This window comes from Poromitra crassiceps, assembly GCF_964638095.1.
Source record: "Poromitra crassiceps genome assembly, chromosome: 29".
NCBI classification, from domain to species: Eukaryota; Metazoa; Chordata; class Actinopteri; order Beryciformes; family Melamphaidae; genus Poromitra; species Poromitra crassiceps.
The window spans coordinates 10,582,212-10,595,695 of record NC_139641.1 but is presented as its reverse complement, the minus strand read 5'-3'; the positions used below and the strand labels follow the sequence as shown (position 1 = coordinate 10,595,695).

Sequence of the window (13,484 nt, the reverse complement as noted above, 5' to 3'; positions counted from 1 at the left end):
ATGCTACTGGCTAATCATGCATGATGCCAATTGCCAAGCTCCCGAAGTCAGGTATGCAGGTGGCTATATGCATGGTTTCAGTTTCATGACCCAATAAGTAACAAAAAGAGGTGGTGTAAAGTTAAAAACAACATAATATATTTTATTTTATTTTTCAATCGTTCCTATCAGGAATAAATAAATGTCCCTCTGTATGTTTTTTTTTATTATCGATGATGACTTTGTGTGTTGTGTACGGCTTGGGTTGTGTACCTGTGTTTGTAGGTGTCATTTTGATATGAATTTGGCTAAAACAGTTTGTGTTTGTTAGTTACAATTATGTTGACAGGAGAGCTGAGCAGGTGGTGACATGAAAGAGAATATACTGAATAATGACATCACAACAGTATAATCCTAATGTTGATTTAAAATGATATATTACTCTAAATATGGCTAAAAAAGGGGGGGGGGGAAAAACCTCAAAACCCTCAAATCCGCCTCCCCTTGCTGGACCTCCCCTATTTCGGAACCCTGGTTACGGCCCTGAGCACAGAACAACTCATCAAAACAGAGGATGTGACTAATAGATGGGTAGAGCAAAAAAGGGTGAATGTCCATTTCCTCATTGAGGCTCTTAGGGGAAACCTCACGTCACCAGGCTCTTCCCGAGGTGACACCCATCTCTCGTGAATGACACCTCTTTCCTCTCTCCACCCTACACGCATGTAAAGCGGATACGTGCCACATTTGTATCGTTGCCCCAGTGAAACCGATTCAAGTTGTGTATATAGGATAACATAACTAGTCACCACGAACAGGCAGTGATGCCATAATGCATCGAACTGAGAGAGGCAACTGGTGTGGTTCATGAGATGAAAGTGGTTAGCCACACTTTGAATCATGATTTCTGATGGTACTTGTAGGGGGAAATCCTCTTGTGCTCAGAGGGGCCCTCCCTAGAGGAGAAAACCCAAACGTGGATCCTCCTGCCCTTCTAGATGTGTCCAACATTCAGTCCGTTTCTCCCTGTCGTTTTATTCTGCATTATAATCAGTGGTCTTTTAATTCAAAGGGGGTGTTTACTTCTCACCTATATCCAGTCTTGTTGAGGCCATATAAGAAATAAAATAAAAAGCCAGTAGCCTAACAAACAAACAAAAAATCGTCTCCCTCTGAATAATAATAATAATAATAATAATAATAATAAATAAAAATTCCAGGAATATTATTTTCTGTTGCTTATTTCACGTTAAAATTAAGGCTATTCTGTTATGACTAAGCACTCTATTTATATTTTTCCTATTTTCATCTCTTCGCTTGTCTTTTAATTGCACGGTTTTATTTACTCACCCATTTTGCTGTTCAGAACCTAAAATGGGAGACAGTTCCGTCAGTAGGTTTGGCTAAATATGTATTAGGCCTGTATTGAAATTAGGTTGTGGTTAAGAAAGATAGGCTACTGTAATACTGTAATACTTCCTCTCTTATCTCCTTTCTCTCATTTCTGATTCCGATATTGCTGCAGTCATTGGCGATTGTACGTTGGTGCACTGGCTGCACGTGCAACCCCTAGTGGCCAGATGATTTTTTATTTTATGTTCACATATAAACGATAGTTGATGAGGGCCGGCTCACCCTACAGGCGAAACAGCCTCTTCCCCGCACGCTGCATACAGGGTTGGACATGGTTGTTTGTCTGTTGCACTCTAGGGGAGAGCAGAGCAAGGAACTGACCATTCTACACTAAAATGGATATTAGTGTGATGGGTATTATATATACCACTCTCATAACGTGTGTATCACTTAGGGTGTCGAGTCATAGTCTATTTTTTTATTTGTTTTTATTGAATGTTCCAAAACTGCATGTTTAACTAAGAATAGGCTAATGATTATTTCCACTCACCATTTATTTAATGTGGTTACTTTACTTTGTGGTCAAAAGTTTGGAAGGAACAATGCATGCTGGGAGATATGCAAATGTGTTTGTCCAATGGGTCCAATAACATTGATCTCTGTCAGAACTTGCTTGGATGTCATGATGTTGCTTTAGTAGCAAAAGTAAACACAAGTTAATAGCAGCATTCACTATAGACTCTTTAGTGAATACTTTCCACAAAATCATGAACAATGAAAAAAACCCAGAAGGAATACAGTTCCACTTTTACCAAATAAACCAAAATGTATGTTCTGCAACAAGTTATAAGGGCATGCGGCTCATTTGAAACTAACCGCCCCATGCCCATGTAAGGGCGTGCGGCTCAATTTGAAACTAACCGCCCCATGCCCATGTACGGGCATGCGGCTCAATTTGAAACTAACCGCCCCATGCTGTAAGAATGGAATCTGTTTTCCAGGTCTGTCCTTTGTTGAAATCAGCAGTGTCTGAGCTGCATATGCAGCAGTGAATTCCTGTCAGTGGGCTTTCTCTATTCTTTTTACACAAGTCATTTTTTGCAAGTCCAAGTCAAGTCTCAAGTCTTTGAGCCCAAGTCCAAATCAAGTTTCAAGTCTTTGAGCCCAAGTCCAAGTCAAGTCTCAAGTCGTTGAGGGGCAAGTCCAAGTCAAGTCTCAAGGCTCTTCTGGATGAGCGTTCTATCATCTGCTGCAAGCCATCCGGTCTGCTTAGAACACTGCATAGCTAAAACGAAGGAATTCAAAGCATTTACATCCTCACTCCTTTATTAGCATACAGTATCAGCATTGATTGGATGACTTTTGTAGACATTTCCTTAATGTTAATGCACAAAAAAAAAATAAAAAAAAATATTGTTCACAAGTCCCACACCTCAAGTCCAAGTCAAGTCTCAAGTCTTTGAGGACGAATTTCAAGTCAAGTCTCAAATCACTGTGTGCGTGTGTGACTACTGACTTAAGTGCGACAAATCCAAGTCCAAGTCCCCATCTCTGATATACAGTATATGGTGTTAGGTAAAGCCCTTGAATCCTGCTTGTGATAAAGGGCTAGGCTAAAAACATAAACAAGAAGTACAGGCCAAGATGTTTCCTTCACATATTTAATTTGAGTGACCATTTTAATTGATCTGTATTGCAGTGTGTCTATATTTACAATACATTCACATTATCAGAATCAGAATCAGAATCAGAAAGACTTTAATGATCCCCGGGGGGAATTTGGGACAAGTTACAGCAGCTCGCACTCAGAACACACATAGCATAACACAGTATCACACAGTATCTCCCTAAACTTAAACAGTCAGTACAATAAGTCAAATGCAGTCAAATGCAATAGAGCAAGCTAAAATAAAGTAGAGTAAGTAGAGTAAAGTATAATAAAGTAGAATGTACAGTACGTGTCAAATTGCAGTTATTGCACACTGGAATTATATTAAGTCGACTTGCACATTACATGTGGCTCAGCTAAGGCACAGTTAACCTATCGGCTGACTCAGTCTCAGGGAGACTGAGTGTCTCCGAGGTGCTCTTTTAAGTGAGGCGTTAAAGAGTCCAATGGCCACAGGCAGGAATGATTTCCTGTGCCTCTCTGTGTTGCATCTGGGTGGGATCAGCCTCTCACTGAACGTGCTCCTGTGTTTGACCAGCACACCGTGGAGTGGGTGAGAGTCATTGCTCATGATGGAGCGTAGCCTGGACAGCATTCTCTTCTCCGACACCGCTGTCAGAGAGCCCAGCTCCAGCCCCACAATGTCCCTGGCCTTACGGATCAGTTTGTTGATATACATTCTGATGTACAGTACAGTACCTTTTTCAAAGTACAAGATCATGAAACAAGTTGTACATGACAAAAGAATGGAGGTGTTCATTTCCGGGCCTCTCAAAGTTATTGACCATTTGGTAAGTTGTGCTTTTATATTGTGGCTGGCTCCTCATCAGATGCGATGGTTCCTTTTCGGTTCAGTTTCGGTTCTGAGGAAAAGCCTGGTGTGCGGATCCTTCTTTTCAATTCCCCTTTTCAGTTCAGACAGTAAATGGTAAATACTCCAATATTTAATAAAGAGGCATGCACACACACACATTTGAAATATTTATTTGTGTCCACATAAATACAAGTATGCAAAGGACATAAACAGTAATAGTGCAGTCAAATGCTGGGAGTCAGTCAGTTACATGAGTGCCCAGACGGCAACCACAATAATGCATACACATAAGAAACACACAGGATGATAACATGGTAGGTTGATATATACAGTTATACTGTAATGCAAGATAGCGGTCAGTATCCACTTCATGGGTACAAAAAGCAGCGCCTCCTCCATATTGAGGGGCTGCCGATAATAGTAGATATTGAACAGTATCTCGCTAACTGCTTGGCCCTTCTCTTTGGTATTTCATCCTCTTGGTTAAAAAGGCCTCCTCTAGGCTGTGGTCAAAGGTACAGCCAACCTCTAGAACAAACACCTCTCTACAATTTTCATTGACAACAACAACATCATGAGTGTTAGCTGGGATATTCGAGAACACATCTGAATCTCTCACACACACACACACGCACACACACACACACACACACACACACACACACACACACACACACACCTTGACTCAAATGCAGACACACATATATGGCCACGAAAGGCACACAACTCAACACCCCAGACAGGTCCACTTCACAAAGCAGTGGACCTTTCATCCATGCTGGTGGTTTGGGAGGAGCCATTGATTCTGTCCTGGGAGATGAAGGTCCCCATAATCTTGCAGAGCCTCCATGGAGACCTGCTCATCAGCCTCACGAGGTGCCTCCTGAACTTCTCCCCGATGAACACGTACAAGAAGGGGTTGAGGCAGCTGTGAGAGTAGGCGATGACCTCAGTGGCCTGTATCGACCGCCTGATGGCCTTGCTGGTGTCGCATGCCGTATAAACGTGCATCAGCTCCAAGGCTTTGAAGAATGATGCAATGTTGAAGGGCACCCAGCAGCAGAAGAACACAGCCACCACTATGAGAACCAAACGGATGGCATGTTTCTTGGATGACTGACGACTGCACATGAGTGTCCGAATGATGCGGGCGTAGCAAAACATCATGATGGTCATTGGGATCAACAGGCCGAGTATGTTCATTTTGAAAAGGCTGAAGATGGTCCAGAAGTGCTCGCCGGGTTCTTTGACAGGAGCGCAGAATTTCTTCTGAGACCCCTGTTCTTCAAGAAAGCTCACGTCAGGAAAAGAAGCGGCAAATCCGGCCATCCAGGTAACAACAGCTGCGAGAATCCCAAAGCAGCGCGTCCGTGCCCGCAGAGCGTACACCGCGTGAACTATAGCCAGGTACCTGTCAATGCTCATAAGGGTGATGAAGAAGATCCCGCTGTAAAAGCCGATATAGTAGGCACCCAGGACCACCTTGCACATGGCATCCCCGAAGACCCACTGGTCGCGGGCTTGGTGGGCGAGGAAGGGCAGGGAACACAACAGGAGGAGGTCGGCCAGGGCCAGGTTGAGGAGACAGATGTCGGTCATGCTGCGGAGGCGCGCCCCACAAGCGATGATCCAGAGGACGAGAGCGTTGCCCAGGAGGCCCACGATGAAGAAGATGGAGTAGAGGATGGGGAGAATGTGGGCTGCATGGCTATCGTACACACACCGGCCACCATCAATGAAGTCAGTGTAGTCGTAGTACTCGTATCCAGTGGTGCTCTCGCTGAAAGTTTCTTCTGCAGAGCTGAGAGAGAAATTGAGGAGTGAGCCAACAGGAAAGACAAATGAATGATTAGGGAAGTTTCCAGTATTTCAGATACATTTTCTTTAGGTTAAGAAAAGTATGACTATAGCTAGAAATACCAGATTCTCCATCCACATTCTTTCTCCATTACTTCAATTTCTTTTCATACTCATACATAGAGCAAGCACCACATAATGAGTCCAGAAGTAGCATGCAAGGCGGAAGTCCCGGACTTCCTGGATCTTACGGGAAAAAGTCAATGGGGTTTTAGAATGGGGATCTCATTAAATACATAAAATGTCTGTGGCAAACAAAAGTTTATGGGAGCGGTAATTTGGGTTCAGCAGGATAAACTTCACAAATGAATCAAATCACTTTGATGACTTTTGAAATGTAAATGCGTTTTTTTGGCGCGATTTTTAGAAAAGACTTGAAAAAGCATAAAAGTGGTTGAGTTTCATGAAGATTATCCTGCTGAACCCAAATGACCATTAAGTATGTGCATATCTGCAGAGAATTGCATTGAGAGCCTTAACGAGCCTTACTGACTTGCAGCTGGTGGGGGCAGAGGTTCTGCAGACAGGAGCAGGATCATTTTCTCCGTGAGGTAAATGGAGAGAGAAGGTAAACACTGCCCATGTGCCTATATTACCGAGATTATATATGCAAAGTGGGTTGATTACCATATTGACTTTTCAGCGTAAAATCCAGGAAATCCGGAACTTCCGCATTCCGACTACAAAAAGATGTCCTCCCTGCGGGACTCTATTCCTGTCATACTGTCACACAACTACAAATGTAAGCATTCACAAAGATAATTTTGTAAGTGTTAAAGCTGCACAGTTACTTACAGCATTCATTATATCAGTTTGTTTCTATTCATTTCCAAGCATAATACAGTACGGATCAGGGAGAAATAAACCCAACAACTGGAAAGGAAAGGAAAAAAGGAACCAGTGTGTATCACTGCTGCACACCCCCTGGATAGCATGTTTAGTCTAGTTTCAAATTCATTTTTAATTCTGATACAGCTTAAAGTGTCTATGTGTTTTCTTCTTATTAAGCCCACACACATTTGTATGAAGGTGAACTGAGTGCTGAAAATTATGCCATATACTAGAGCCCAGCAGAGTTAAAGTAGTTGTTATGGAATTATATCCATGTGATACCTGCAGATTAAACATTGATGGAAGTGCAATATCAAATTGACTAAATAATGTATTGTGCACTTAAACCAGAAGGGGGGGTGGGGGGCGTGGTCAGAGGGATTCTGTTCTGTATTGATTAGCTAGTTTAAAAAAGTGATTTTTCAAAAGTTGAGTCTGTCTCCTGTGAGTTACATTACTCATAGTTGTATCATATTACAAAAATCAGAGGTGGAAAAATACTCAGATACTGTACAAGTAGCCTACTGTACTCCCCAAGTACTCAGTCATTTTTTGAGGAGTTGTACTTTTAAAGTATTGCTATAATGCTATACTTTTTACTCTTGCTTGAGTAATTTAGATATTCTACTTGAGTACTTTTAAATGTAATCAGTCAATTCAGATGTTTGTTTTGCACACCGCACTATGAAAACAGCACAGTAGCGTTGGGACTGCTCGCTAACGGGTTCCAGAATCACTTCTGCATTTAGGGTCGCCCAAACTGGTGGCTCACATTCAAGACTGGCCAATTAGATTAGACTGGTGTAGACGATCAAATTGTAATGATCCCAATCTTCATGTTACTTCAGATATCTCCGTTTCATTTGACACGGCTGATCACCATGGCATCTGATTGTGATGCTGTAGACTCAGTTCTCAGTCTGTTGGCACCGCTCACACGTTTACAACTCACACTATTAAGCATTAGTTAAAAATGAGTAAATAATTAATTACTAATTCATCATTTATAAAGCATTGTTCATACATTACTAAGCATTAGTTAGCAATTCATAAACACTGTTATACATATTTTAATTTATAATGCAATTAACGATTGTATTTAATCTAATTTATAAATGCATTAGATAGTTGTCACTGTAGATGATGTAACACAAAATACTTAACTAACAGCCTGGACAATGTGGCATCGCTGAGGCATGTAAAGACGGCATTGCAGTAATCGAGGCGTGAGGAAATGAGGGCATGAAGCAGAGAGAACTGATTTAATTATTTCGCAATTTCGCAGATGAAAAAAGCAGGATTGAACAGTTTTTTTAACGTGCAAGTCAAAATTGAGATGAGGGTCAAAAATAACACCTACATTTCTTGATGACTTATATCAGTGGCAGAGTGATCAGGAGCAAAAATCAAAATCTCAGTTTTCTCTGCATTTAGTTGGAGGAAATTGAGCGACATCCAATTTTGTATGCCAGCCAAGCAATCCTGGAGGATATATAGGTTGCTCTGGTCATTTGGCTTAACCGACAAATAAAGCTACGTATCATCTGCATAACAGTGGTAGGACATATTATGGAAGCTACTTATTAACAGGAAAAAGTGAAAGTCTCACCTCTGAGTGCCGTTAACCAGATAACTGCTGGTGTTCATCTTGGATCACAATATATTGAGGAACAAGACCAAATCAAACCCTCTACTGCATATCCATTTGGAATGTGCCCTCTAGCTACTATTACTCAAGACTTGCGTAATATGCTACAGTGTACATATAACGTCAGACACCTCCTCCCTCTGTTGCTCCTACTTCCTCTGAGAGTCTATACCAGTGGAGGCTGGTGAGATTGGAAACAGGGGAGGTAGCTTTGGTCGCCACCGGAAAAAATTGGGGCGTTTTTTTTCTTCTCTTTTGCCCAAAACGCCCAAATCTCATTTTAAATTAGCATTAGGATTAGACTGTTGTGATGTCATTATTCAGTTTTAAAAATTAAATCAAAAACAGCACTCACAGATGTCTATAAAGTTTAAACTTTGAATGTGCACAGCAGCAGTAGTACAACGGACGCGTTTCAGCCTCACAGGCTTTCCTCAGCGTTGCTACAAACAGTGGGTGTGACCCATATAAGTAGAAGCCAGGGCCATGCTGAATGAAACCAGCTGTGGAAAATGCATACATCAATCAATCAATCTCAAACATTAGGGTATATCTAGAACAGACAGAGTGGTAGGTTTTAACCATCAATAATAGAGTAAATACTGTATATTTATTTCGAGATTTTTGTCAATTGTTTGTGCTGTTATGGTTATAATTAGCCTAGTTACTCACTTCTACACTATCTTAGATTGTATTATATGGATGGCATGGAATTATAGTGAAAATAGATTATCCCCCCTTTTTGCTGGGGACCCCACTTTGAAAACCACTGGCTTAGGCTAGAACTGTTGCGAGAAGGTTTCAGGATTTATCTCTATGCATTAGGCTGTGATTACTATTTATATAAATCTATTTATTCACATAGATTCATGATATATTATGGTATACAGCCTACCTGTGACATCAATGTTTTGATTAATCTGCGCCAGTACCGAAAATGTAGCCTATTACTGCATGACTGATCCTATGATGTCATTGTAATCACACTCAGGTGTGCTTTCACAAGACAGGTGTTGTCCATTCAATCAGCCCACCTGTCTTTATAATGGCTGTCTTGCACTGTTTGTATGATACTTGACAAAGTCTATGGCCGAAACTGTTGTCAAATAGCGTTAAATTACACTTTATTGCATCTGGAACGAGAGTGTGCCTTCCCCTGCACTATCAACATACTCGTTTAGTTACATTCCAATTCATCAACTTTGGAGCGTTATTTACCCCCCCTTCCCGACATGCTAGGTTGACATGCTTCATCCCAATCGATTCCTTATTTCTTCTACTTTCATATGGTATAAAGATCACCACTCACGCTTTAAAAATGAGCTCGCTGTCAGCCATCGATTTACAGGCGAGGGGCAAAAAACCAGCACTCAAAATAATTCCTTTTGGGTTGTTTTATTTACCTTCAAGCAAGTTGACAATGACAATGAACGTTTCGGCGTGGAGCCTTCCTCAGCATTGTGCTGACAGAAGACGGACATGACGTATAAATAGTGTCAAACCGGAAGTACAATCAATTACATTATCAAGTACTAGGAAATATCTCACAACATAAAATAACAATGAATATAATATCAAAAACATCAGAGAATATCAAAAAAGAGATAAAGGTACAATTTTAAACAGTATACTTGTATATAAGTCTGTATATATTACACAGCAGGAATGCAATAATGTTTTGCAGACGAGAAGAATGAGGCTGGATGGCCACACTTGTGTTAAATAAGCACAGATGAAAAGTCAACATATTAGAATAACAAAAATCAGTAAGAAAATATTAAAATAGAATTAGAAAAATACATAATAAAATGCATATAAGTGAATGCATCGGATAGAGATACTGCAGGTCCACACATGACGCTCCCACACTGCCTTACAGTGCAAGAGCATCATGCGTGAACCCACAGCACATCCACCCGACGCACCCCCTAAAGAAAACAACCTAGCAAAAGTTCTTCATTCAAGCCCTTGGGGTGTTCTGTCTGTAAGGTATGTATCCAAAATGCCTCTCTTTGTAACAAGGCCTTGTCTCTGTCACCCCCCCCTCTTCAGTGGACTGACCTGTTCTATACCCTGGAACCTGAGATAACACACGTCGTGACCAAACTCATTAAAATGCCTGGCGACAGAGGATTGTATATCTCTGTTTCTAATGCTACTCTTGTGTTCTGAAATGCGAGTTTTCAACTCTCTGATAGTTTTTCCAATGTATACTAGCCCACATGGACACTTCAATAGATACACAACAAATTTAGTTTTACACGAGATCCTACTCTTAATTGAGTACTTTCTTCCAGAGTGAGGATGGAAGAATGTCTCTCCTCTGATCATAGCATTGCATTGAATACAGTTAAAGCAAGGAAAATTACCATTCTGTACATCAGACAAAAAATGGGAGGGGCCAGGGGGGCGTGTGTAGCAGTCAGCTCTAACGATCATATCTCGTACATTTCTTGCCCGTTTTTGAGCAAACAAGGGAGGCTCGCCAAATAAATGGCCCACTTGGGGGTCACTTTGCAAGATATTCCAGTGACTTAAAACACATTTTTTTATTTCCTGAGAAGCAGGTGAAAAAGTAGCAGCACACACTATTCTAGACCCTCGGGCAGGGGTGGACTTCGGGACCAACAGGTCCTCACGTTTCAACCCCCTAACTCTCTGTAGGCTGTTCTCAAGGATTGTGTTGTTAAAACCTTTTACCCTGAACCTTGTACATAGTTCAGCAGCCTGCTCTTCAAACATGTGGTCAGAACTGCAAATCCTCCTAATCCTCAAAAGTTGACTGTATGGCAAACCTCTTTTGAGGCTGGGGGGATGATAGCTAGAGTAGTCCAAGAAACTATTCCTGTCTGTCTGTTTTCTATACACCTTTGTCAGTAGTTGTTCAGATTTGTTTACAGAAACATCAAGGAAGGAGACAGTGTCTTCACTGTATTCTAGAGAGAATTTAATAGATGGTAGTCTGGAATTAATATAAATATTGAACTCCTCTAGTTGAGAGTGTGTCCCAGAAAACAGAAAAAATACATCATCAATATATCTGAACCAACACTTCAAAAAAATGGAGAAGGGGTTGTTATTATATACAAAGTCTTCTTCAAACTTTCCCATAAAGAGGTTTGCATAATTAGGGGAACATGGACTACCCATAGAAACTCCCTGGCATTGAAGATAGTAAGAATTCTCAAATTTAAAATAATTGCTATTAAGGATCAATCTTGACAAATCAACCAAAAAGTCAGTCGGGGGCTGAAGCGTCGATCTTCTATTCAAAAAATGTGTTAGAGCTTGTAAGCCCTCCACATGAGGAACATTAGTGTATAGACTATTGACATCCATGGTACATAAGAATACATTCTCATCAGTGAGCTGTACAGCACCTAACCTATTCAAAAAATCAGTGGTGTCTTTCAAATAAGAAGGAAGATCAGATACCAACACTTTAATGTGTCTGTCAAGATATTGAGAAATAGGCTCAGTAAGAGATTGTGTGCCAGCCACAATAGGCCTACCAGGCACTGGCTCAACACAGCTCTTATGGATTTTAGGTAAAGTATAGAACACAGGTCGCACAGGGTGCTTCTGTAACAAGAATTTGAATTCGTTCTGGCTGATAAGAGAATTAGCAAGGGCTGTACTAAGAAAATGCTCAACATTCTGAAAAAATTTAAGTGTGGGGTCACCCATTAGGGGAGTATAAAAATCTGTATTACCAAGTTGTCTCAAGATCTCTGTTGTGTACGCTTCTTTAGTCTGGATGACAACAGCGCCCCCTTTGTCGGCATGTTTTATAACAATAGTCGAATCAATAGAAAGTGCACGTAATGCTTTCTTTTCTTGCAACTCTATATTAGAATAGAGTCTCATTTTATTTTTGTACAAGTGTACCTTTGTAGCTACATCCTCTTCAACCAGTCGGCAAAAGGTGGCCACGGAGGGGTTCAGGGCAGGCGGAACAAAAGTACTTTTAGCCCTCAGGCCTGGTTCAGACGTGGAAATAGGAACAGTCTGTGAAGGATTCAAACAAGGACGTGAGTGGGGGGCTCCCTTATCAAAGAAAGCACGCAGTTTAATGTTTCTCAAAAATTTAAACATTTCAATCCTAGTTCTAAAAGAATCAGCTTTAGCAGAGGGAATAAAGGATAAACCTTTTGAGAGGATGGATGCTTCTTGTGGAGACAGGGACCTGCTGGATAAGTTGATCACGTTTTCGCCCTCTGCCGCCGATTCCCTCTCCCTCTGCCGGTGCTGGCGGTGTCGCTTGCCTCCTCTTCGGGTTGGGCGGCGTTTGAGGCCCATATTCTGGTCTGGTACCTGCGTTGTGGGGGTACGCCTAAAAAAGGCTCCCGTCTGGAGCCCCTCATTGGCCCGTCGCTCCCCGAATCCTCCGTGGACAGCCCGTTGTAAGCTGTGTGTTCTTCTCGTCTGCGTCGGTATCTCTGATAAGAACCTGAGCCGTCTGATGACAACCAGGAATAGACACGTTTGTTCTTATAGTCAAGGGTGTCTCTGCGATATTTGTTAAGCTTCACTTCCATGACCTGCTTCTCATATGTGTCTTTCAAAGTCATACATGTTGTTTCAATCTCTTTGAGCTGTTGCACGTCGATCTTGTTGGTCATCTCTTTCTTCAGATCCATGATCTCTTTTCTGGTTGTGGACAGTTCAGCGTCAACATGCTTAATGACAAGGAGCATGAGGTCAAAGGAACATTTGTTGAGAATTTCACACCATTGTTGGCAAAACTCGCTGTTGTCTCTTCCAAGCGCTGGTTCTTTGTTCATGCGTAGCCCTCTCGGTATGCGTTTGTTACGCCAGTACTGCGAGAGTGTGGAGCCGTGGAGGCTGGAACGGGTCTCTTTCTTTAGTAGAAACTCGTAGCGTCTGGCTAGTGAGGCCACATTGTCAGAAGCAAGGACATCGGAAGACAGTGCAGTAGACACGATTGGAAATAAATTTAAAATACCATCGGAGTCGGAATCCGAGAAGGCCCGAGTAGCAGCTCTTTCATCTGTTAGGCCGTCTATTTCCTGGTACGACGCCATCTTTGTCCGTTTCAGGCAGGTAGAAGGTAGGTAGAGGTGCGTCACCCAAAAATATGGGTGCGTCGGGTGGATGTGCTGTGGGTTCACGCATGATGCTCTTGCACTGTAAGGCAGTGTGGGAGCGTCATGTGTGGACCTGCAGTATCTCTATCCGATGCATTCACTTATATGCATTTTATTATGTATTTTTCTAATTCTATTTTAATATTTTCTTACTGATTTTTGTTATTCTAATATGTTGACTTTTCATCTGTGCTTATTTAACACAAGTGTGGCCATCCAGCCTCA

The 13,484-nt window shown here is 41.6% G+C and overlaps 1 protein-coding gene across 1 annotated transcript; it reads right to left on the bottom strand.

The window, feature by feature from the left end:
- Window positions 1-4,138: 4,138 nt before the first annotated feature.
- On the bottom strand, window positions 4,139-8,219 carry LOC310800154 (C-C chemokine receptor type 8-like). The gene is made up of 2 exons (XM_083662741.1): window positions 8,113-8,219; window positions 4,139-5,616 (listed from the first exon to the last, which is right to left on the bottom strand). The coding sequence occupies exons 1-2, from the start codon at window positions 8,148-8,150 to the stop codon at window positions 4,566-4,568; spliced, it is 1,089 nt and encodes a 362-aa protein (XP_083518867.1). The 5' UTR covers window positions 8,151-8,219; the 3' UTR covers window positions 4,139-4,565.
- Between the last annotated feature and the right edge of the window lie 5,265 nt (window positions 8,220-13,484).